We start from the raw sequence: 25,237 nt of genomic DNA, 5'->3' as shown, positions 1-25,237 counted from the left end.
TGTTTGCTTCTGCTATGATTCTTGAAGTGGTGTACACACTGTGAAATATTATGATCATTCACACTCCGTAATCGTACTTAATTACTGAGAGTTATTCGAACTAAGTCTGTTAGAGGTCAGGTATGCATTTCTTTTATTTAATAATGGACAAGGAACCAAAATGTATCTTATAATTTATAATGAGTAGAAAATTTGGGTCAGATGGATTGCACAGAGGTTGTGTGTTGACAATGTGTCTTCGGATTGTATGGGATGCTGACTTGAAGTTGCATTAGGATTTTATCTGTACTTGTTCGAGGAGACTGACTAGAGGAAAGAGTTGTGATGGAAGTGATATGATATTGGTGCTGAGGTTTATATTTATCGACGTATTATTGAGGTATAGAGATTATATGAAGTTGAGTTGTTATGGAAGTGAAATGATATTGGTGCTGAGGTTTATATTTATCGACGTATTATTGAGATATGATTATTGGAGTTTTTGTGGACAAGAGGTAAGGTAAATGATATTAATGATAAGACGTATTGAAGAGGTATTATTGAGGTATGATTATTGGAGTTTTGGTGTATAAGAGGTAAAGTAAGTGAGGAGCATATTTTTTTTGGTTGGTCTTATGGAACAAAGAGGATGAAAATAGCAGACTAGAACACTAAAATAGAAGGAAGATAGTCTATACACACACTTTGTTAAATCACTAAGCAGTATATAATTTTTTTTTTGGAAAAAGGAAGTAATTGCATATCGTGGCTCACTGACAGTTGTTCAACAACAGTACATTTTGATCTGGCTTGGCAAACATTGGTCTTGACATGATGACTATGACATTGACTAACTATTATTGACTGTTATACATTGCTGCCAGTACTACTTGATACACATGATGAACATCAGATTTAGACAGAATTTCAGTTACACAATTAACACTATTCAATTACACAGTAGTATTTAATGTGGATGAGAGATGCGTGAGTGTGTTTTGTGTGTTTTCCTTTCCTAATCCTACCCACCTATCTCCTAAATATTATTTTATTTGTTTGTAGTGGCTTGCACTGACACCCATGAATATTATAGGTTTACTGGTATTTGTGTATTGTAATAGTTAATAGGATAATTATCTGATATCATTTGTGTGTTTGTTGTGATTTGTATGTTACTGTAAAAGCATCTGTATGTGCATTCAAACTATTGTTCATGCCTGAACTGTCTGATTAGTGAAGATAAATATTCTGAACTGTTACTGGTACCTTTTCTACATGAGTGGTGCCACTAGGACATGTTTAATTGGTGCTCATAAACTCTGACGAACAGTGTGAACAGTGCTAGTGAGTTTGATGGAACTGCTTCTGCTGAGAGATGTGACTTTTTGCTGTCTGCACCTACTCAATATTGCTGGGTGCCACAGATGGACTACTCCTACTGAAATGGTGTCACTTGTTGGTGTCTGCACCTGCACTCAACATTGCTGGGTGCAACTGATGAACTGTTTTTACTGAAATAAAGTCACTTGTTGCTGTCTGCACCTACTCAACTTTGCTGGGTGCAACTAATGAACTGTTTTTACTGAAATAATGTCACTTGTTGCTGTCTGCACCAACTCAACATTACTGGGTGAAACTGATGGACTGCTTCTACTGAATAATGTCACTTGTTGCTGTCTGCACCTACTCAACATTGCTGATGCCACTAATGGACTGCTTCTACTGAAATGGTGTCACTTGTTGGTGTCTGCACCTGCTCTTAATATTGCTGGGTGCAACTGATGAACTGTTTTTACTGAAATGAAGTCACTGGTTGCTGTCTGCACCAACTCAACATTGCTGGGTGCAACTAATGAACTGTTTCTACTGAAATGAAGTCACTTGTTGCTGTCTGCACCTGCTCTCAACATTGCTGGGTGCAACTGATGGACTGCTTCTACTGAAATGAAGTCACTTGTTGGTGTCTGCACTTGCTTAACATTGCTGGGTACATCTGATGGATTGCTTCTACTGAACTAATGTGACTTGTTGCTGGGTGTACCTGCTAAACTTTACTGGGTGCAACTGATGGACTGCTTCTACTGAAAAGATGTCACCTGTTAGTATCTTTTTTTTGTATAAACTAATCATTGAAAGCATTTTATGTGAACATTTGTATAAACTGATTTTTTTGTATATTGTGTAAACTATTATGTAAAGCCACATGTATGAAAAGAATTTGTATTGCTTACTGTATTTCATATGTTAGGTTAGTAAAAGGTCAGTGCAAAGCCAAAATTTTTAACTAATTATGTGATATTTAGGTATTAATATTATCTTTTATTTTTGTCTGTATTTTTCTGGACGAATTTGGTGGTATTTTCACCACCAATGCTGGCAAAAATACCATCAAATTCTGGCCTGTGGAGGAGGGGCATATGAAAGGTGGCTACACTGTGCCACTGCGCCAGAGAGTGCGCCAAAGAGTACTATTAAGCCGCCTCCACAGTGCGTGTTACGAGATCGTAGAAGTCAGTGCTTGTTGTGACATCGGAGAGGACAGTGTGTGTTAAGAACTCATAGAGACAGTGTGTGCGTGGGCAGAGCTCGTGGTTGTTGTGAAGTTGGAGCAAGATGTTGTAGTAAAGAGTGTAGTTCCATGTCCTATGCAGTTATTTGATGGGAGAGATAGCAGATGTTATTGTAATGAGTGCATTTCGTCAATATATATGAAGGTAAAATTTATAATGTTCCTTTATTAGTTGTGTATCTGAAATAATGTGTCACTACAGGTTCAGTCAACAAAGCATCTGGCTCGTGTTCTTGTATTAGAGTGAATTTTGGTTTTCTTGCGTAATTATAGTTTTTCTAAATTTCTTTTGTCACGTCAGTATTATTGGTATCAAAATTCTTGTCTTGTTGGAAAAGAACCGTGCCAGATGTGGGCGTTGAGTCACACTCCCACATACAGAACAGGTACATTTGTGCTTGGATTTTGTAGGTTTTATAGTTGCTGGGGACTTAATTAATTAACTGTGTTTATGAAAATTTTCTTACATTGTTCTCAGCAGTCAGATAGCGTAATAATACTAGTCAGGGCCAACCGATTACGAGACTTACGTAATCGGACAGACAGTTACAAAAGTATTTTCAATCACATAAATTTAATTAAGCCCCCATGCACGTTAATCATGTAGAAAAGGTACAAGTAACAGTCCATAATTTTTTTTTTTTTGTTGCCATCACTGATCACACAGTTCATCAGCAGAAATTAAACATGACTAAATGTCACACATCATGTTGAAAAGTGCAGGTAACAGTTCACAATATTTATCTTCACTAATAAGACAGTTCAGGCATGAACAATAGTTTGAATACACATACAGCGCTTTTACACTAACATACAAATCATAACAAACACACAAATGATGTCAGATAATTGTCCTATTAACTATTACAATACACAAATACCAGTAAACCTATAATATTTATGGGTGTCAGTGCAAGCCACTACAAACAAATAAAATAATATTTAGGAGATAGGTGGTTAGGATTAGTAAAGGAAAACACACAGAACACACTCACTCATCTCTCATCCACCTTAAGTACTACTGTGTAATTGAATAGTGTTAACTGTGTAAATGTAATTCTGTCAAAATCTGATGTTCATCATGTGTATCAAGTAGTAGTGGCAGCAATGTATAACAGTCAATAATAGTTAAGTCAACGTCATAGTCATCATGTCAAGACCAATGTTTGCCAAGCCAGATCAAATGTACTGTTGTTGAACAACTGTCAGTGAGCCAAGATATGCAAATACTTCCTCTCTTCAAAAAAAAGTATATACTGCTTAGTGATTTAACAAAGTGTGTGTATAGACTATCTTCCTTCTACTTTAGTGTTCTAGTCTGCTATCTTCATCCTCCTTGTTCCATAAGACCAACAAAAAAAATATGCTCCTCACTTACTTTACCTCTTATACACCAAAGCTCCAATAATCATACTTCAATAATACCTCAATAATACGTCGATAAATGTAAACTTCAGCACCAATATCACCTTACCTCTTGTCCACAAACAACTTCATATCCTCTCAATACCTATAATAATACATCGATAAATATAAACCTCAGCACCAATATCATATCACTTCCAACACAACTCTTTCCTCTAGTCAGTCTCCTTGAACAAGTACAGATAAAATCCTAATGCAACTTCAATTCAGCATCCCATACAATCCGAAGACACAGTGTCCACACACAACCTCTGTGTAATCCATCTGACCCAAATTTTCTACTCATTATAAATTATAAACAAAGAAATGCATACATGACCTCTAACAGACTTAGTTCGAATAACTCTCAGTAATTAAGTACGATTACGGAGTGTGAATGATCATAATATTTCACAGTGTGTACACCACTTCAAGAATTATGGCAAACAGAAGCAAACATGTGGAGTATTTTTTGTGTCAAGTGTCACTTCCTATTTCAATTGCTCACGAAAATGCAGTGTAATAACTGTTAATGGTCTAAACCTAGTTTTGGTCTGTCATGTCGTTAGCTTCCTTCCTATTAGCATACATTTATACAGCTTCCATAAAACCTCAGCTCATGTGACTTCAATGACTTTCTTGTACTAATGTCGTTCGTCGAATTATAGCAGTTAATTTTCTTATCTTAAAAATATAAGGCACTGAGCGTAAGCAAAACATGCAATAGCGAGTAAATATACCAGTAGAGAACAGAATGTCAACAAGTGGATGCAGCACAATTCCTACAACGAGGCTCTGCCAGGCGAACAATCTATAATTAATACAGTAGTGTGACCTAAACTCTATGTTTATACACAGTACATCAGCATTTCTATACACCAAATTAAAGAGCAGTTATGGCAACAAAACAGAAATATGTAAATATGCAATCCATACAAAAAGCAGCAAACATATATCTTACATAATAAACAGGTCATTAGCATCATATCAGCATAAGCAAATAAATATTCATATGTCATTTTAATAAGTAAACATGGAGGCGCAAGCAGATAAATCACAAAGTATAACCTACATACATAACCACAGTCAGCACAATTAATCAGGTTACAATTATAATTTAAATAAATAAGCACAGCAGGCACATAATTAAAAAATGACATTAGTGAAAAAGCAGTGCAGCCAAGCGATGCATAATATACACAAGTTACAACCCAGTTCATTAATAATCATTGTCAAAATCAGTTAACGTACGCAAGCACGTCGCTTCACAAGTAATTTCATAGAACATGAAATTTAGCACAAAGTATGAATCACGTAATCGCGAGCAGCAAATTACGTCTAAAGTACGTACCTAAGTGGAAATTTGTTACCTGAAAATAAACTCAATTAATAGTTACCTTTTTTTTTTTATTTAATTAGTTTCTTCTTCGAAATTACATTCTTCCTGAAAATTTCTCGATAGCAGGTCATCTTAACGTCGGACACGCACAGAATTTACCTGAAGGTCTTAAATACTTTATACACCGTATCCTGCAAAATACTGAATGTTAATAACACAATTCAACAAATCCTTATAGCTTTATACAGAATTTAGTCGGAGAAATTAGACTGTGTATTTGTTTATGTCTGTCAGTGCATTCGCACTGAGCGCTCGATCAGCTGTAGGCGCGTGACGTAGGAAGCTATTGTTCGCGGTCAACGACTGCCTTGTGCGGCGCGCAGACTTGACTGTTGCTTTGAGTATATGCCGCCGCCAAAACACAGCGCGGTATCCTTGTACTCTCTGCGTGTTTACATCTAGCTGTTAGTTTTTCACAAGTATGTCATTCCACAAAAATTTTAACGTTTGATATGTGATGTATTCCTTTAGAGCGTCGAGATTTAAGAGTTTCTACTTCAACAGTGTTATCATGTATAATTTTGCGAATTCTATATGGACCGTTATAAAGCAAAAAAAATTTGCGACATAAGCCTTTTCCTTTATGAGACAAACGGTGAGACTTAATTAACACTTTCTGACCAACTGACAAGATTTTTAAACGACCAGGACGTTTAGCTGATTTCTCTCTTCTTGCAGCCGCAGACGCAATATTTCGTAGAGCCAGGTTGACAACTTCAGAATGCCGCAGTTTCCGTGAAGGCGGAAAAGGAACGATTTCAGAAATGCGATTTGTTGGTGCTTTATTTTTTAATGTCAATAGAGGCGGTAAAGAAGTTGAGTCATTAGGAAGTTCATTCAGAATGTTTTGAAAAATATGAAGATACTGATCCCAAGTTCTGTGATTCTGATGACAATAAAGACGGCACAATTTATTGATTTCCTTCATCCATCTCTCTGAAGCATTAGATTGAGGGTGAAAAAGTGAAATGAAAATTGGTTTGATTTTACGACGCCGTAGAGTACGAAGCCAAATTTTAGAACGAAACTGTGATCCATTATCTGATATAACCTTGTCAACATGACCAACTTCTTTAAGAAAATGTTTGATGAAAGCATTAGATACTGAACGAGCTGTTGCTTTGCGTAAAGGTGTAAAACACACATATTTTGACGTCAACTCCACTGCTACGAAAATGTACGCAAAACCATTAGTAGAACGAACCACTGGACCAAACAAATCGACTGCAGCCATCTCCTTTAATTTCGCTGGAATGACGGGAAACAACGGTGCTCTGTGAGAAATCGTTGGAGGCTTAGCCATTTGACATAATTTGCATTTGGCAAGAACAGATCGAATACGTTTTTCCATATTACTGAAGTAACAATTTTCTCGTAATTTATGAAAGCATTTTCGGGGACCAAAGTGTGCATAACTGAGATGCGTATACCAAATCAATTTATTGACCCACTCATCAGAAATACAAACTAACCAAACGGAGTTGTCGACCGATTTTCGTTTAAAAAGAATGTCATTGCGGACTAGATAATGCTGTCTAATCGCCACGCTTTCCTTTCTCCTCCACTTCTCCTTAATGTCCTTCCAGATTGGATCCTTATTTTGCTCCTTAGCGATATCCTGGAGCGAAGACGAAATAAAGTTCTCAAACGCAACACCTTGAATATACATCAAACAATAATTGTTTTCCTTGCAGTCCTCTTCAGCACTTTGTTTCAAACCCATAGGTGCACGTGATAAAGCATCGGCAACAATATTAGAAGAACCCTGTATGTAAACAATACTAAAGTCAAATTCCTGTAGGTACAGCGCCCATCGTGACAATCTGCCGTGAGTTAATTTTGTTGATATAAGAAATTCCAGAGCTCGATGATCGGTGTAAACCTTAGTATGTCTGCCAAACAAAAATGTGCGAAATTTTGTGAAAGCCCATACAACAGCCAAAGCTTCAAGTTCCGTAATCGAATAATTCTTTTCTGATTTAGAGAGAACACGACTTCCAAATGCAATAGTCTTCTGTACTACAACGCCGTTTTCTTCTATCTCTTGAAATAAATGTGCTCCTAGGCCTTTGTATGATGAGTCCGTCGCCAAACAAAATTCTTTCGATAAATCTGGATGTGAAAGAAGTGGAGCAGCAACTAAAGCATCACGAAGTTGTTCAAATTCTGACTGAGCTTCCTCATCCCAACACCAATTAGATTTCTTTCCAGATAGTTCACATAAACGTGGTGTGGCCAAATCGTCCAATTTAACAAAGCGTCTAAGAAAATTACAGACACCAAGGAAACTACGAACATCACGTTTTGTAGTAGGAACAGCATAATTACGAATAGCATCTAATTTCTCTGGATCAGGGAGAATACCTTCTGTAGAAATAATGTGGCCGAGAAATTTCACCTGAGAACGACCAAATTCAGATTTTTCCAAGTTCACTGTCATGCCAACTCGTGCAAAAATACGTAATAATGAATCCAAAATTTTGTTGTGCTCACTCCAAGAACGTTTCGCAATAAGAATGTCGTCAACATAAGAAGTAATGTTGTCACGAAGATAAACAGGTAACATTTAGTTTAAACTGCGAATGAATGCTGCAATAGGTACAGTAAGTCCAATCGGTAATTTCCAAAGTCACCTTTGGGTAAAACAGTCATATCCGGTTATTGTTTACTTACTCACTAGATAGATTGATAGTCGAAGAGTTGGTTTGACAGATGCAAAGAATAGTAAAAGAGTAGGCAGCGGTACAGAAAACTAAAAGAGAAATAGCACCACTACAGCTCGGGGCCCTATGCTCGCTACGGCACATATTCACTTAGAGTAGTGAATCCCCTGAGGACATTAATAGGTTAGAACAGTAATTTTCGAAATCTCATTTAGGTAAAATCGTCATATCAGGTTATTATTTACTTACTCTCTAGATAGACTGATAGTAGAAGAGCTGGTTTGACAGATGCAAAGAATAGTAAAAGAGTAGGCAGCGGTACAGAAAACTAAAAGAGAAATAGCACCACTACAGCTCGGGGCCCTATGCTCGCTACGGCACATATTCACTTAGAGTAGTGAACCCCCTGAGGACCTTAATAGCCGCACATAATTTCAAGTTTGTGACTTAGTGGCACATCTGGCGGAAGTACGTACGTAAATTGATCTAGCCATGAACATGGATGTATGTCATTCTTAGAATTGCGGAAGATCTTAAATTTCCGGACAGTCAAAAAGTGTTTATAGTCAAAGTTTTCGCCTCGTGGCGACAAAGACCTACCGCGTCTGTCCCGGTCCGAATGTCGATTATTGTAAAGTTCGCGCGCCTGGCGCTCTCTTGTTGCATCCCGTAAATGAAATAAATTACTTTCTTCATACCCCTCTGCTAAACTAACACTTGTCAATTTATCTGCGATCATCTCAACTCTTTCCGATGAGTCACTTAATTGTTCTTTCTGTTTATTTACGTCTTCTGTAAATGTCGCGACTCGGGTTTCGGTGTTGTCACATTTAGTAGTTAACTGTTCACACTGTTGCGTTAAGTTATTTATTCTGTCATTTGGTACGAATTCCTCGATTCTTTCAATTATTTCTTCCTTGTCTTGTGCACGTTGTAAATTTAACTCTGAAAATTTCTGTACTATCACGCGATCTCCTTCTTCCTGTTCCCTGCCCTGTTCCTCTTGTCTGATTTCTGTTGAAATTAAGCTATTATTGTGAGAATTCAAAATCGGTTGCGCCTCCTCTCTAACTTCCCTCTTTAATTCGTCTTTCATGTTTTTGAAATATGTTCCCGTTCGTGAGCCTAACTGAGTTTCCATTGTTCCCCTATCAGTTTCTAATTCAGATCGTAACTGTGATCCCACTGCTTTCATCTCGGTTTTAGTTGTTCCTATTTCTGTTTCAATTGTTCTTATTTTTGAGCATAACCGTGTTGTCATTGATTTCATCTCAGTTTTAATTTCAGATCCCACTGTTTTAATTGTTCCTAGTAGTGATTCAAACTGTGTTTCCATTCGTGATCCCAAATTTAATATAGCACCCATCAACTGCTCTATCTCTTCTGTCGTTAATCTCGTAAACTGTGAATTTTCTGATTGAGAAACATTTTGAACTGTTACCGGACTATTTTCCTTGCTTATTAAATTGTTTTCCACTACATTATTCATGACACTGTCTTCCTCTGTTGGCGAGTTCGCCATGTCAACAATTTCGTTATTCTGACTATTCATCATTTTTGCCTTTTTCATAGATCGCGTAATCATTTACAAAATACACAAAAAATTCGTCACTGTTCGAAAATCACACACAATGACTCCTTATCTCCAACAGTACTATTCACACGAGATGTTTCCCTCAAACACGATTGATCGGACAATTGAAATAATTGCACTAATTTGTCAAACGCGTATACAAGGCAATAAAAATTAAATTTTGAAAAATACCATTAGAAGAATGCCAATTACCAAATCTACACACTCAATACAGACTACAATCACTAAACTCAAAATTACTACAACAATACTACAGTCTACAATTTTCACAATCAGAAGAATCCAAGGGACGATCCGAAGCAGCGGTCGCCACGTGCATGGGGGCTTAATTAAATAATCAATTGAAAATGTTTTTTTTTTGTTTTTGTAACTGTATGTCCGATTACGTAAGTCTCGTAATCGGCTGGCCCTGACTAGTATTATTACGCAATCTGACTGCAAAGAACAATGTATGAAAATTTTCGTAAACACAGTTAATTAATTAAGACCCCAGCAACTATAAAACCTACAAAATCCAAGCACAAATGTAACTGTTCTGTATGTGGGAGTGTGACTCAACGTACGCATCTGGCACGGTTCTTTTTCAACAAGACAAGAATTTTGATATCAATTATACTGACGTGACAAAAGAAATTTAGAAAAACTACAATTACGCAAAAAAATCACAATTACACTCTAATCCAAGAACACAAGCCAGATGCTTTGTTGACTGAACCTGTAGTGACACATTATTTCAGATACACAACAAATAAAGGAACATTATAAATTTTACCTTCATATATATTGACGAAATGCACTCATTACAATAACATATGCTATCTCTCCCATCAAATAACTGCATAAGACATGAAACAACACTCTTTACTACAACATCTTGCTCCAACTTCACAACAACCACGAGCTCTGCCCACGCACACACTGTCTCTATGAATTCTTAACACACACTGTCCTCTCCAATGTCACAACAAGCACTGACCTCTACGATCTCGTAACACGCACTGTGGAGGCGGCTTAATAGTACTCTTTGGCGCACTCTCTGGCGCAGTGGCACAGTGTAGCCACCTTTCACAGTTCATTGAAATTGAGTGCTTAGTTCACACTTCACTGGAGTGAAGCGTTCATTTGAACGACTCATTCACGAGCTCCCCATCACTAGCAGTGAATGTCGCGACTGTTATGTTAGACAGTGGTATGGGTGTGCTACGCAGGGAGCGGCGGCTGAGCAGCCGCGCACTGCTACTGCTGCTGCACGACGACCGGCTGCTGGCGCGCCCGCTGCTCGGCCTGTGGCGCAAGCTGGTGGACGTGGTGTTCCTGCGGCGCTACGGCGGCGCCCGGCGCGACACTTGGTTCGAGCTGTCGACGGTGCCGTTCCCGGCCACGGCGCGTTTCCCGTTGGTGCTGCGTCGTCTCGACACGTGGAAGCGCGGCCGCCTGCACTCGGGCCGCGACCTGTTTCGCGACAAGGCTGCCAACCTGCGCGGGCAGCCGCTCGTCGCCGCCACCTTCAACAACGTCCCCGCCGCCCTCCACTCCGACGCCGGCTTCACTGGCCTCGAAGTCGAGGTACGAGCGGCCGCTGTAGTGGGGTCGCGCATTGAAATGGCTAGCGAATGAGTGGTGGCACTATCCCCGGGTCGAGAAGCGACATTTCAGTCCCCCTCCCAGAATCTGGGTACGGCATTTCCATTCATTACATTGTACCCCTTGTAACTGCTCAATGTCATTCAATACGATCACGGCGACACCCCTCAATCGACTTTAACACTCGTGGTGTCACTCGCCTTCATACACGGCAGTGGACGTTTGAAAATTCGTGACGCTAGCTCAATGGTCGTCAGTTGATTTAAATGTATTTCCCAGCTGACTCTTAATTTAATTACTGCCACGGGGGTGAGGAGAAAGAACACATCCTGGTGGTACCAGCATTATCCGTATTTAGATGTTCGATTAATCCGAATGGTTTGCAATGTTCCAGTGATTCTATTCCAACTCTATGCTGATGTACTGACAAGGACCATTTTCGCAGATAAACGTGCAAGTACGTAATCGATGTTCAGTTTCTCAATATAGTCCGTCACACTCACACATTATACATCCGCGGTAAGAACAATTTCATGCATTTACATTTTTGGTGTCCCACAAAATTGGTTGGATAAATATTATGGCGATACAACTTCCACAGATATTGTTTATCATGTAGTCAAGTCTACTTAATGAAGCCAAAATCGTGGATAAATTGAAATGTAGTTTCTTTATTAACACTTCTCTTTCCACTAATTAAATATGAAATATGAATCGGGATTGGAGGTGATGATCCTATCCTTCTTTTTTAGTATCATAGGTCCCCGTTAATTAATATCTGGTAGTTAATAAGCGAACTATTTTTTATGCTGGCGCGTTGTTTGTATCAGTTACCCCCGCAACCGTCCAAGGATAAGATTGTATTAATGTTCTGCGCACACGCGTTTCACCATAAAATGCAGAATTACGTAAACTATAGCTTTCCGTTGTGCACAACTTTCGTGGGTTCCACAACCATAATAGTTTCCCAAGAGTATTTTTCCCAGCTAGCAAAAAGTTCGAATCATGTTGTCGGATTCATTTTCACTCCACCCGACAATAAACGTCTCTGATCACTTCGTCACACGTAATGTATTTTAAACGTGCTTGAAGAGTTTTTAAACAATCTCCTTAACGAATTTCGCAGTCGCGTACCACTTTTTCATCGACTAGCCCGATCGCAATAAGTGAAGGTAGAGAGCTCAATAATGTGTTACATGTTCTTTTATATCTATTGAAAAACAAACGCGCCCCTATATCTTGCTGTCCCCCTTGGTTTTTGCTACTTTGTTTTTTATTACTTTTCATTATATTGCTTCTTAGTAATGCTGTGCAGTTATTAAAGTTTCGTATTACTTTCCCCTTTTTAATTCTTCCCCGATATTAATTAATATGATGCTAATTGACACGCCTGCCCGCAAAGTACTGTTACACCCTCATTCTCGACAAGTCTACTAAGCTGGAGGTTAAACATAACCGACTGCGACGAGAAATACTGCAGTTTTAGCAATCACTACATACACAGTCCAGTCACATTAATTACACTACTGGTCATTAAAATTGTTACACCAAGAAGAAATGCAGATGATAGACTGGTATTCATTGGACAAATATATTATACTAGAACTGACATGTGATTACATTTTCACTCAATTTGGGTGCATAGATCCTGAGAAATCAGTACCCAGTACAACCACCTCTGGCCGTAATAACGGCCTTGATACGCCTGGGCATTGAGTCAGAGCTTGTATGGCGTGCCCATGCAGCTTCAACACGATACCACAGGTCATCAATAGTAAAGAAAATGATTGTGTTGAAAATAAAAAAAGAAAACTGACGAACGGAACTCGATCCAGCAGCTTGAACGCGAACCACTTTTTTTAAAAAAATCAGTTGTTCTACATTTCTCGTTGAATTTGTTCAGGACGGACGTCCGATGACACCCGTTCAGTTTGTTCGTTGACCCGTTCGCTCAGTTCTTTTATCACAAAGGGTAGCTAACACTCTGACGCAACACGCATTTCTTTTTTTTTTTTTGTTCGTTGTTGATCGTTGTGTTTGTTCGTTGCGGACGTCACATGACATCCGGTCAAGTTCGTTTGTTGATCATTTCACTCAGTTTTTTTTATTACAGAGACCAACCAGCCCTCCGATCGAACACGCTGAGCTACCGTGACGGCACCACTCGGCTGCAGCCGCTTCATGGTAAAAATGGCCACGCACATTTGATGACCGAAATCATCTTGCGATTTTCTCAATAACGCTTGAGAAGTACACACTACACATTTTGTTGTCCTCATGGAGTACTACGAGTGTACGAAGTTTGCAATAAATCCGCATTCCAAACGTCATGGCCTCCCCTTGTACGTGTAAACTTATTGTTGTGATTTATCTTCTCTTCAGTTGTGTGAACCAGTTCATCAGTAACCACAGACGGGCGCCCAATTCGTTCTTCATTGTGCACTTGATCATGTCCTTCACTGAAAAATCTGATCCATCTTCTAACCATTGAATGACTCATAGCATTTTGTCTGTAAACCTCGCAGAATTGCCAATGAATTTCCTTTGGTTTAAATTTCTTTGCATTTAGAAAAGGAATCTCAGATTTGATTTCACACGCGGCGGCATTATAAAGAAGGACTACAAAGCACACGTCGGCAGCAGCGATCTAAAAATGGCGTACATGTCTTCTCCTTGAGTCAGAGTAACTGCCGCACATACTCGGAACTGCGATCGTAGCGCTGCCGCAGATAGAAACGGAACTTACTTTGTGGACGGCCCATGTACAGTTCCTGAGTCGCTGCTATACAAGTGCCTGATCTTGACGCTGCTGTTCAATTGGGCCACCACCAGTCGGGCGCGGCGCTTATGTCGTCTTCGCATAATGGCCGCTGCTATCGCCTTGTCGTCCTGGAGAGGGGATGGCTAGCGTGTAATTGGCTGACGTCTTTTCACAGCCCTCTCTGCTCCATCGTTACCGACTGGCGTGCTGGCGCTTGACTTTACCCCGAAACAAACTCAGCCTCAGTTTTATGTAGCAGTTTGGTGATAAAAAGGAGCCGATAAGAAAAGTGAATTGTTTGGAATAATACTGTACTCATCAGGAAATCACGTGGAGCTATGTGGTGCAAGCAGTAGAAAGCATACAATGTGACACAGGGACTCTAAACCGTTGGAGGAGACGCCCAGGTAGCGTCAGAAACTGGCTTGCCAACTGTTAAACTACCGACCCTGGACAAAGACTTAGAAAATCCGAGTCATTTGGGTCAAATCGGGTTATTTTCCCAGACACATACAGTCTGTCGACGATACATTGGCGTGGGGCGGCGCTATGCATGCGATTGTCGTCGATTGTCGGCGGTTTCTCATTGGTCTCAACGACGAAGTACGGAAAATACTTGTATAGGAGAGCGTCTAAGTGTGCTCGCCGCTGGGTTTTTTAAAATACAAAATGAACAAAACTACCTATGCGCCAAACTCCATTTCTACATCTATATTCTACATATATACTCCGCAAGCCGCCCAACGGTGTGTGGCGGATGGCACTTTACGTGCCACTGTCATTACCTCCCTTTCCTGTTCCAGTTGCTTATGGTTCGCGGGAAGAACGACTGCCGGAAAGCCTCCGTGCGCGCCCGAATCTCTCTAATTTTACACTCGTGATCTCCTCGGGAGGTACAAGTAGGGGGAAGCAATATATTCGATACATCATCCAGAAACGCACCCTCTCGAAACCTGGCGGGCAGCAGAGCGCCTCTCTTGCAGAGTCTGCCACTTGAGTTTGCTAAACATCTCCGTAACGCTATCACGCTTACCAAATAACCCTGTGACGAAACGCGCCGCTCTTCTCTGGATCTTCTCTATCTCCTCTGTCAAACTGACCTGGTACGGATCCGGCACTGATGAGCAATACTCAAGTATAGGTCGAACGAGTGTTTTGTAAGCCACCTCCTTTATTGATGGACTACATTTTCTAACGACTCTCCCAATGAATCTCAAACTGGCACCCGCCTTGCCAACAATTAATTTTATGTTATCATTCGACTTCAAATCGTTCTCTACGCATACTCACAGTTATTCTACGGAAGTAACTGCGTTTTTGTTATGCTATCATATAATCATACAATAAAGGATCATTCTTTCTATGTATTCGCAATACATTTGTATTTATCTATGTTAAGGGTCAGTTGCCACTCCCTGCACCAAGTGCCTATCCACTGCAGATCTTCGTGCATTTCGCTGCAATTTTGCTAATGCTGCAACTTCTCTGTATGCTACAGCATCAACTTCCGACACTATCTACTAGGTCATTTATATATATTGCGAAAAGCAATGGTCCCATAACACTCCCCTGTGGCACGCCAGAGGTTACTTTAACGTCTGTAGACGTCTCTCCATTGAGAACAACATGCAGTGTTCTGATTGGTAAAAACTCTTCAACCCAGCCACACAGCTGGTCTAATATTCCGTAGGCTCTTATTTTGTTTATCAGGCGACAGTGCGAAACTGTATGGAAGGCCTTCCGGAAGTCAAGGAAAATGGCATCTACATGGGAGCCTGTATCAAATATAGTTAAAGACTTTTAAATGGCTCTGAGCACTATGGGACTTAACATCTGAGGTCATCAGTCCCCTAGAATTTAGAACTACTTAAACCTAACTAACCTAAGGACATCACACACATCCATGCCCGAGGCAGGATTCGAACCTGCGACCGTAGCGGTCGCGCGGTTCCAGACTGAAGCGCCTTTAACCGCGCGGCCACACTGGCCGGCTAAAGACTTTTGACTAAGATTTATTAAAATATATTTATTTCAAATCAGTCTAATTCTTCCAGACACAAAACAGGTCTACGTTAACCTGGGTGGTTGTGTAACCCCCTCTCCCCCCCCCCCCCCCTCAGGACTCTGACTCTCCCGGACTGTCTCAAAACTAGGAAAAATCCTTGTAAACTCGGACATAGAGCAGCCATAGCCACAACACAAGAGAGAGGGACAAACAGTGCGACCATAGATGGCAAGAATCGTGGACGTAAGAGTGAACGAAGGAGTATGGTATGGGAGTGCTGTACAAATACTGAAATAATTGAAGATTTCGACTGTCACCAATGGTAGTGTGCAAGTTGGCTGTTTTGCCAAACTGCGCAGTAAAGTTTCAGTAAAATCTCATAAATAAAATAATTCAAGCACACCAATATTGATTTTTTTTATTCAGGTGAATCTTGATTTTCAAATTTTTGTAGGAAAACGAAATTTTCTTAAGAAATCATTAGTTATATCCAAAATTTTATTCATAAAAATATGTCAGTGGATAGTTAGTGCTGTTTACTTGCAAACTGAGTACACATAAAATGTGTTAGCTTTGACGTACCGCTATTTAGTTCCTGCATGCTTTAAGGAAACATTACACTGAAAACTTTCAAAAACATAAATTTGAAAGATCCAGATGGTTTCAGTTTATGATATTAAGCGTTGCATTGTCGTCCTTTTTACTGTAGTAAAGGATGAAAACGCCAAAAATTAATGTATTATTAAGCGCAATATTAAATTAATTTGTTGTCATCTTACTATAACACGTAACCAGTGCCAAGGATGGCTCTTAAATGCAGAATAAATTTCAGCTAATTAATCAGATTTGTGCTCATTTCATTGTTACAATTATGGTATAACCTTCCCCGTTCACTTACACCCCATGATAAGCTTTGATTCATTGGTGTTCAAAATTACTACTTGATTCGCGTATTTCAGTACGATGGACTCAGATGTTCCTAAGACCACACAGCACAGCATCATCTTCTTTGGGGTCCACTTGTTATGGGAAGCGGTGGGCAGGCGACGTGTAACATCACGAAAAAATGTAACCCCATCTTGGCCACCAGTGTATGGAACAGCGGCTGGTCGATGAAATGCAATAATACTGTACCAACAGCAGTTACACTACTAGCCATTAAAATTGCTACACCACGAAGATGACGGGCTACAGACGCGAAATTTAACCTACAGGAAGAAGATGCTGTGATATGCAAATGATTAGCTTTTCAGAGCATTCACACAAGGTTGGCGCCGGTGGCGACACCTGCAACATGCTGACATGAGGAAAGTTTCCAACCGTTTTGTCATACACAATCAGCAGTTGACCGACGTTGCCTGGTGAGACGCTGTTGTGATGCCTCGCGTAAGGAGGAGAAATGCGTACCATCACGTTTCCGACTTTGATAAAGGTCGGATTGTAGCCTATCGCGATTGCGGTTTATCGTATCGCGACATTGCTGCTCGCGTTGGTCGAGATCCAATGATTGATATGGAATCGGTGGGTTCAGGAGGATAGTACGGAACGCCGTGAGGGATCCCAACAGCCTCGTATCACTAGCAGTCGAGATGGCAGGCATCTTATCCGCATGGCTGTAACGGATCGTGCAGCCATTTTTCGATCCCCGAGTCAACAGATGGGAACGTTTGCAAGACAACCATCTGCACGAACAGTTCGACGACGTTTGCAGCAGCTCAGAGACCATGGCTGCAGTTACCCTTGACGCTGCATCACAGACAGGAGTGCCTGCGATGGTGTATTCAACGACGAATCTGGGTGCACGAATGGCAAAACGTTATTTTTTCGGATGAATCCAGGCTCTGTTTACAACATCATGATGGTCGCATCCGTGTTTGGTGACATCGCGGTGAATGCACATTGGAAGCGTGTATTCGTCATCGCCATACTGTCGTAAATGGTATGGGGTGCCATTGGTTACACGTCTCGGCCACCTCTTGTTCGCATTGACGGCACTTTGAACAGTGGACGTTACATTTCAGATGTGTTACGACCCGTGGCTCTACCCTTCATTCGATCCCTGCGAACCCTACATTTCAACAGGATAATGCACGTCCACATGTTGCAGGTCCTGTACGGGCCTTTCTGGATACAGAAAATGTTCGACTGCTGCCCTGGCCAGCACATTCTCCAGATCTCTCACCAATTGATAACGTCTGGTCAATGGTGGGCTAGCAACTGGCTCGTCACAGTACGCCAGTCACTATTCTTGATGAACTGTTGGATCGTGTTGAAGCTGCATGGGCAGCTGTACCTGTACACACCATCCAAGCTCTGTTTGACTCAATGCCCAGACGTATCAAGCCGTTATTACGGCCAGAGGTGGTTGTTCTGGGTACTGATTTCTCAATATCTATGCACCCAAATTTCGTTAAAATGTAATCACATGGCCGGCCGGTGTAGCCGAGCGGTTCTGGGCGCTTCAGTCTGGAACCGCGCTCCCGCCACGGTCGCAGGTTCGAATCCTGCCTCGGACATGGATGTGTGTGATGTCCTTAGGTTAGTTAGGTTTAAGTAGTTCTAAGTTCTAGGGGACTGATGACCTCAGATGTTGTCCCATAGTAATGAGAACCATTTGAACCATTTTTTTTTTTTTTTTGTAGTCAAATGTCAGTTCTAGTGTAGTATATTTGTCCAGTGAATACCCATTTATCATCTGCATTTCTTGTTGTTGTAGCAATTTTAATGGCCAGTAGTGTACTTTGATATTGTACTGTGAACAGCTGTCACATGTGTGACATTGGTGCCTTGTCTTATACTTGTGCGAGTGGTATTTGGTGTTATTCATGTGACAGGCCTGAAGATGACGTGACTGGAACATCGTAATTGGTTGCCTAATAAAACAATATGAAAAAAAACGGCTGTTGGTACAGTATTATTACATTTGTACCATGACAAACGTTTTGGGTATCAGGATCAACAGAGCGACCTGGGATTTGGAACATCTTTGTTTGTAGAATCCATGCTGATTTCTAAAGAGGAGACTTTCGATCTTCGAAGTGGTCATAATGCTTGAAGGTAAGAGTATTCTACTATGGACGAATTGCATTTTTTGCTGGTATTTTCTCCGTTTTACGAAAAGCCTCGCCGGTGGGCTGTGCAGTGAGCGGGTAAGGTGGACGGGTGCAGGTGCTGGGAGCGCTGTCGCAGTCGATGAACTTCGCGGTGGAGCTGTACGTGCCGGCGGGCTGGCAGGAGGAGAAGTGGGGCACGCAGCGCGCCGACGGCTCCGTCAACGGGCTGCTGGGCCAGCTGCAGCAGGGCCGCGCCGCGCTCGCGCTCGGCAGCTTCCACTACACGCCGCACCACCTGCGCTTCATAGACCTCAGCGTGCCCTACACCACGCACTGCCTCACCTTCCTCACGCCCGAGATGCTCACCGACAACTCCTGGATGACACTCGTGCTGCCATTCAAGTAAGGCCGCGCCACACCACCCACACCAGAAACCTCACCAGACGAAACGCACTACCTGACAAAAGCAGTGAAGCAACCAGAAGTCGCGTTCGGACGTCAGTGTACCTACACACCACTGACGGGTAGATTAATGAGTAGAGATGCAATTCTCTGTGAGAGATAGAACAGCCACCAGATTGCATTGGCGTTCTTCGTGTTTAGTGTTTTTACCAGGCTTGAACATCGTCAGATCTACATCTACATCTACACTCCGCAAGCCACCCAACGGTGTGTGGCGGAGGGCACTTTACGTGGCACTGACATTACCTCCCTTTCCTGTTCCAGTCGCGTATGGTTCGCGGGAAGAACGATTGCCGGAAAGCCTCCGTGCGCGCCCGAATCTCTCTAATTTTACATTCGTGATCTCCCCGGGAGGTATAAGTAGGGGGAAGCAATATGTTCGATACCTCATCCAGAAACGCACCCTCTCGAAACCTGGACAGCAAGCTGCACCGCGATGCAGAGCGCCTCTCTTGCAGAGTCTACCACTTGAGTTTGCTAAACGTCTCCGTAATGCTATCACGCTTACCAAATAACCCTGTGATGAAACGCGCCACTCTTCTTTGCATCTTCTCTATCTCCTCTGTCAACGACCTAGTACGCATCCCACACCGATGAGCAATACTCAAGTATAGGTCGAACGAGTGTTTTGTAAGCCACCCTCTTTGTCGATGGACTATATTTTCTAAGGACTCTCCCAATGAATCTCAAACTGGCACACGCCTTACCAACAATTAATTTTATACGATCATTCCACTTCAAATCGTTCCGTACGCATACTCCCAGATATTTTACAGAAGTAACTGCTACCAGTGTTTGTCCCACTATCATATAATCATAAAATAAAGGATCCTTCTTTCTATGTATTCGCAATACATTGCATTTGTCTATGTTAAGGGTCAGTTGCCACTCCCTGCACCAAGTGCCTATCCGCTGCAGATCTTCCTGCATTTTGCTGCAATTTTCAAATGCTACAACTTCTCTGTATACTACAGCATCATCCACGAAAAGCCGCATGGAACTTCCGACACTATCTACTAGGTCATTTATATATATTGTGATAAGCATTGGTCCCATAACACTCCCCTGTGGCACGCCAGAGGATACTTTAACGTCTGTAGACGTCTCTCCATTGAGAACAACATGCTGTGTTCTGTTTGCTAAAAACTCTTCAATCCAGCCACACAGCTGGTCTGATATTCCTTAGGCTCCTACTTTGTTTATCAGGCGACAGTGCGGAACTGTATCGAGCGCCTTCCGGAAGTCAAGGAAAATGGCATCTACCTGGGAGCCTGTATCTAATATTTTCTGGGTGCCATGAACCAATAAAGCGAGCTAGGTCTCACACTATCGCTGTTTCGGAATCCATGTTGATTCCTACAGAGTAGATTCTGGGTTTCCAGAAATGACATGATACGCGAGCAAAAAACATGTTCCAAAATTCTACAACAGATAGATGTCAGAGATATAGGCCTATAATTTTCCGCATCTGCTCGACGACCCTTCTTGAAAACTGGAACTACCTGTGCTCTTCTTTTCCAATCATTTGGAACCTTCTGTTCCTCTAGAGACTTGCGGTAAACGGCTGTTAGAAGGTGGGCAAGTTCTTTCGCGTACTCTGTGTAGAATCGAACTGGTATCCCGTCAGGTCCAGTGGACTTTCCTCTGTTGAGTGATTTCAGTTGCTTTTCTTTTCCTTGGACACTTATTTCTATGTCAGCCATTTTTTCGTTTGTGCGAGGATTTAGAGAAGGAACTGCAGTGCGGTCTTCCTCTGTGAAACAGCTTTGGAAAAAGGTGTTTAGTATTTCAGCTTTACGGTGTCATCCTCTGTTTCAGTGCCATCATCATCCCAGACTGTCTGGATATGCTGTTTTGAGCCACTTACTGATTTAACGTAACACCAGAACTTCCTAGGATTTTCTGTCAAGTCGGTATATAGAATTTTACTTTCGAATTCACTGAACGCTTCACGAATAGCTCTCCTTACGCTACTTTGACATCGTTTAGCTTCTGTTTGTCTGAGAGGTTTTGGCTGCCTTTAAACTTGCAGTGAAGCTCTCTTTGCTTTCGCAGTAGTTTCCTAACTTTGTTGTTGAACCACGGTGAGTTTTTCCCGTCCCTCACAGTTTTACTCGGCACGTACCTGTCTAAAACGCATTTTGCCATTGCCTTGAACTTTTTCCATAAACATTGAACATTGTCAGTGTCGGAACAGAAATTTTCGTTTTGATCTGCTAGGTAGTCTGAAATCTGCCTTCTATTACTCTTGCTAAACAGGTAAACCTTCCTCCGTTTTTTATGTTCCTATTTACTTCCATATTCAGGGATGCTGCAACGGCCTTATGATCACTGATTCCCGCATGTCCTGCCCCGCACCCTTTGAGGCTGTTGCCCTTTCTGTACTTGCTCGAGGCCATCTAACCTAAAAAACCGCCCAGTCCACGCCACACACAATATCTACATCTGCCACAGACTTGTTTTGACGCTGACCACAGAAGGCTATGTCAGTGTTGCCCAGTTTCTGCAGGAGGCGGATATCCAGTTATAAATCAGACAAAAAGGTTCCAGAGCAGGAAGTTGTGCTATGTGCACTGTGTTGAGTATCTGAATGTGCAGAGTGTACAATGAAGTTTACCTGGAATTAATGTAATTTCTAATGCCTATGGTCTGAGGCGTCTTGTCACGGTCCGCGCGGCTCCCGCCGTTGGAGGTTCGAGTCCTCCCTCAGGCATGGGTGTGTGTGTTGTCCTTAGCGTAAGTTAGTTTAAGTTACATTAAGTAGTGCGTAAGCTTAGGGACCGATGACCTCAGCAGTTTGGTCACATAAGACCTTACCACAAATTTCCAATTTATTTCTAATGCTTATGGCCGGCCACTGTGGTCGAGCGGTTCTAGGCGCTTCAGTCCAGAACAGCGCTGCTGCTACGGTCGCAGGTTCGAATCCTGCCTCGGGCATGGATGTGTTTGATGTCCTTAGGTTAGTTAGGTTTAAATAATTCTAAGTCTAGGGGACGGATGAACTCAGATGTTAAGTCCCATAGTGCTTAGAGCCATTTGAACCATTTATCTGATGCCAATGCTGTATCTGTGATATTGTTTACCAAATTTGCTTACTCATTTCTCTGGATAGATGGTTAATGCCAAAGGCCAATAGAGAAAGGGGGGCTTCATTGTGGGTCTTCATTTGACCAACTGGTCGAATCGTGAATATCCAAATTTATAGGGCGTTCAGATGTGACAGTGGCCCGATTTTGGACCACTTGGGAACGTGAGGGCAGGCCCTAGAGGCTCTGGTCAGCTACGTCTGACCACCACAAGCGATCGCCGTGATGAACACTAAGCATATCGAAATCCCTTCACATCTGAAGCTGTCATCCGAGAACAAGAAATGGACTCCCCGCAACATTCTCTGTGATCCCGCACCGCTGATCAGAGACTAGTAGCAGGCACACGAGAGTATGTACACTGGTGTTAACGCCACAGCACAAATGACTGCCTCTTGAATGATCCCATGACTAGGGAAGCCTGGACTTCAGATGAACGACGTCGCACTGCGTTCAGTGATGAAATGTGGTCCTGCACTATCCCGAATGACCATCGCCTGCGAGTATGGCCGCAAGGTAGCGAAATAACATTCTTCCAATGTTTGAAGATGCACAGCAGTTTCTCCTGGAAGCGTGGTGTGGGGAGTCAGCAGATGTGGCTTCAGGTCATAACTAGCAGCGATTGAGAATTTTCTGACTGCATACCGGTATGTCAGAGGCTCCCTGCATCGCCATATATTGCCTCTCATGCGACGGTATCTGGTGCCATTTGTCACGTGTCTCCTATGAACTATCCGTCTGATTCTCCCGTGTGGGCAACAATCGTATCAGGCATCCCGGCCAGATGGGATGCAACGTCGTGCAGACAAGTGAGCTCATACTGCCAAGATTGTAACCACTGAAATAGGAACACACACGCTCACAACCTGTGAAGTTTCATATCGTTCCCGCCCCTTCTGAGTGTTTCACTTTTCTGTTCAAATGGCTCTGAGCACTATTGGACTTAACTTCTGAGGTCATCAGTCCCCTAGGACTTAGAACCCTAAGGACATCACACACATCCATTCCCGAGGCAGGATTCGGACCTGCAACCGTAGCGGTCGCGCAGTTCCAGACCGAAGCGCCTAGAACCGCTCGGCCACTCTGGCCGGCTCACTTTTCTGTCAGGCAGTGCATTGTATGACGTGCGTTCGAAAATTAATGGGAACTTTTGTATTTTTGGAAAAAATTAATTTATTCTTCTACATCAGTGTTATCCCTTTCTCGTCCACAGCTCGTGGTCGTGCGGTAGCGTTCTCGCTTCCCGCGCCCGGGTTCCCGGGTTCGATTCCCGGCGGGGTCGGGGATTTTCTCTGCCTCGTGATGACTGGGTGTTGTGTGCTGTCCTTAGGTTAGTTAGGCGTAAGTAGTTCTAAGTTCTAGGGGACTGATGACCATAGATGTTAAGTCCCATAGTTATCAGAGCCATTTGAATATCCCTTTCTCCAGCGTTATCCAACATACTTAAGCCAGCGCTTCTACCGACTCCAGAAACACTTCTGGTACTCGAGGTTCGATATAACTTTTGCCTCACTCAGCGATACTTTTTTAATCTAAGCTTGCAAAACGACTTGGCTCTAAGCTTTTCTTTATTTTTGTACCTTAAACAAGTCACATCTGGCGATTATGGAGGCCAGGGCATTATTATACAGTACTGTTTTTGGTCCAAAACGCGCGAACAAGCAACGAATTGTGACCAGGTCCACAGTCATAGTGCAAAATTCATCAACTATTTCACCACAAATCCAGGGTTGTTTTACATTTTGATTTGCGCAAACGGCGTGGATCTTTTAGGTGCAATACTACTCGTTATTGACTGTGTTTTAAGAACTAATGGTGCACTATGCCACTGAAATACGTTAGAGAACACACTGAACATGACGTTCACATATGACCGCATGTGTCGAGCTTTTTTCAGTCTTGGCGATCCGGACTATTTGCATTGGGACGATTGATACTTAATTTCGACGTCATATGAGTAAACCTATGTTTCACCATCTTTCATGACATGTTAAGTAGTCTTTTAGACTTCATCCAGTGACTCTTGAGCAGCTTGCATTAGCCGATGTTTTTTTTCGAAATTCAACAATTTTGGAACAGATTTTGCTTTCTCATGTTTCATACTTAAAACACACAAGAAATGATGGAACTGGTATGCCAACATCAATGACATCCCCGATTGTAGTTCAACGATCGTTCAGAATAATTTCTTAATCATTTTTAAATGAAGAATAAAAACAGGCAATCAGTTGCACAAATTTTATTGCATTTACCTGGCTTCTATACCGACTAAGGGTATCTTCTATTAGAATAAGGTTTAGTTACATAGGTTGAAATTGCACGGAGATATAACAAAACCATATGAGCTGGAGTGCTCCAGTCAAATAAGTAAAAGTTATCTTGCAAAGCCATTATTAAAACCACAAGCATAACAAGCCTCTAGGGCAGTTATCTGTCCCACATTTACAGGATAACTGATACCAGTAGTAGTGGCTTGCTAAGCTTGTGGTTTTAATGTTGGCTTTACAAAATATTTTTTACTTATTTGACTCGAGCACTTGAGCCCCCTAATGTGGTTTTATTACCTCTCCGTGCAATGTGAACTCATGTAACTATAGCTTATTCTGATGAAGGTACTCCTAGTCGCTATCGAAACCATGTGCCCACTAGACCACAGGGCACCTGCTGAACCCAGTTGA

General features: G+C 41.9%; 1 protein-coding gene across 1 annotated transcript in view; it reads left to right on the top strand.

Annotated features, from left to right (window-relative positions):
• LOC124623707 overlaps positions 1 to 25,237 on the top strand; it is a 148,415-nt gene that overhangs the window by 40,747 nt on the left and 82,431 nt on the right. Inside the window, exons 4-5 of the mRNA XM_047149060.1 lie at positions 10,817 to 11,174; positions 19,127 to 19,413. Coding sequence (XP_047005016.1) covers positions 10,817 to 11,174; positions 19,127 to 19,413 — 645 coding nt within the window. The remainder of the gene's footprint in view (positions 1 to 10,816; positions 11,175 to 19,126; positions 19,414 to 25,237) is intronic.

The sequence above is a fragment of the Schistocerca americana genome, chromosome 1 (assembly GCF_021461395.2).
Source record: "Schistocerca americana isolate TAMUIC-IGC-003095 chromosome 1, iqSchAmer2.1, whole genome shotgun sequence".
NCBI lineage: Eukaryota > Metazoa > Arthropoda > Insecta > Orthoptera > Acrididae > Schistocerca > Schistocerca americana.
The sequence above is the reverse complement of the archived record's forward strand: the minus strand, read 5'-3'. Positions and strand labels throughout refer to the sequence as shown.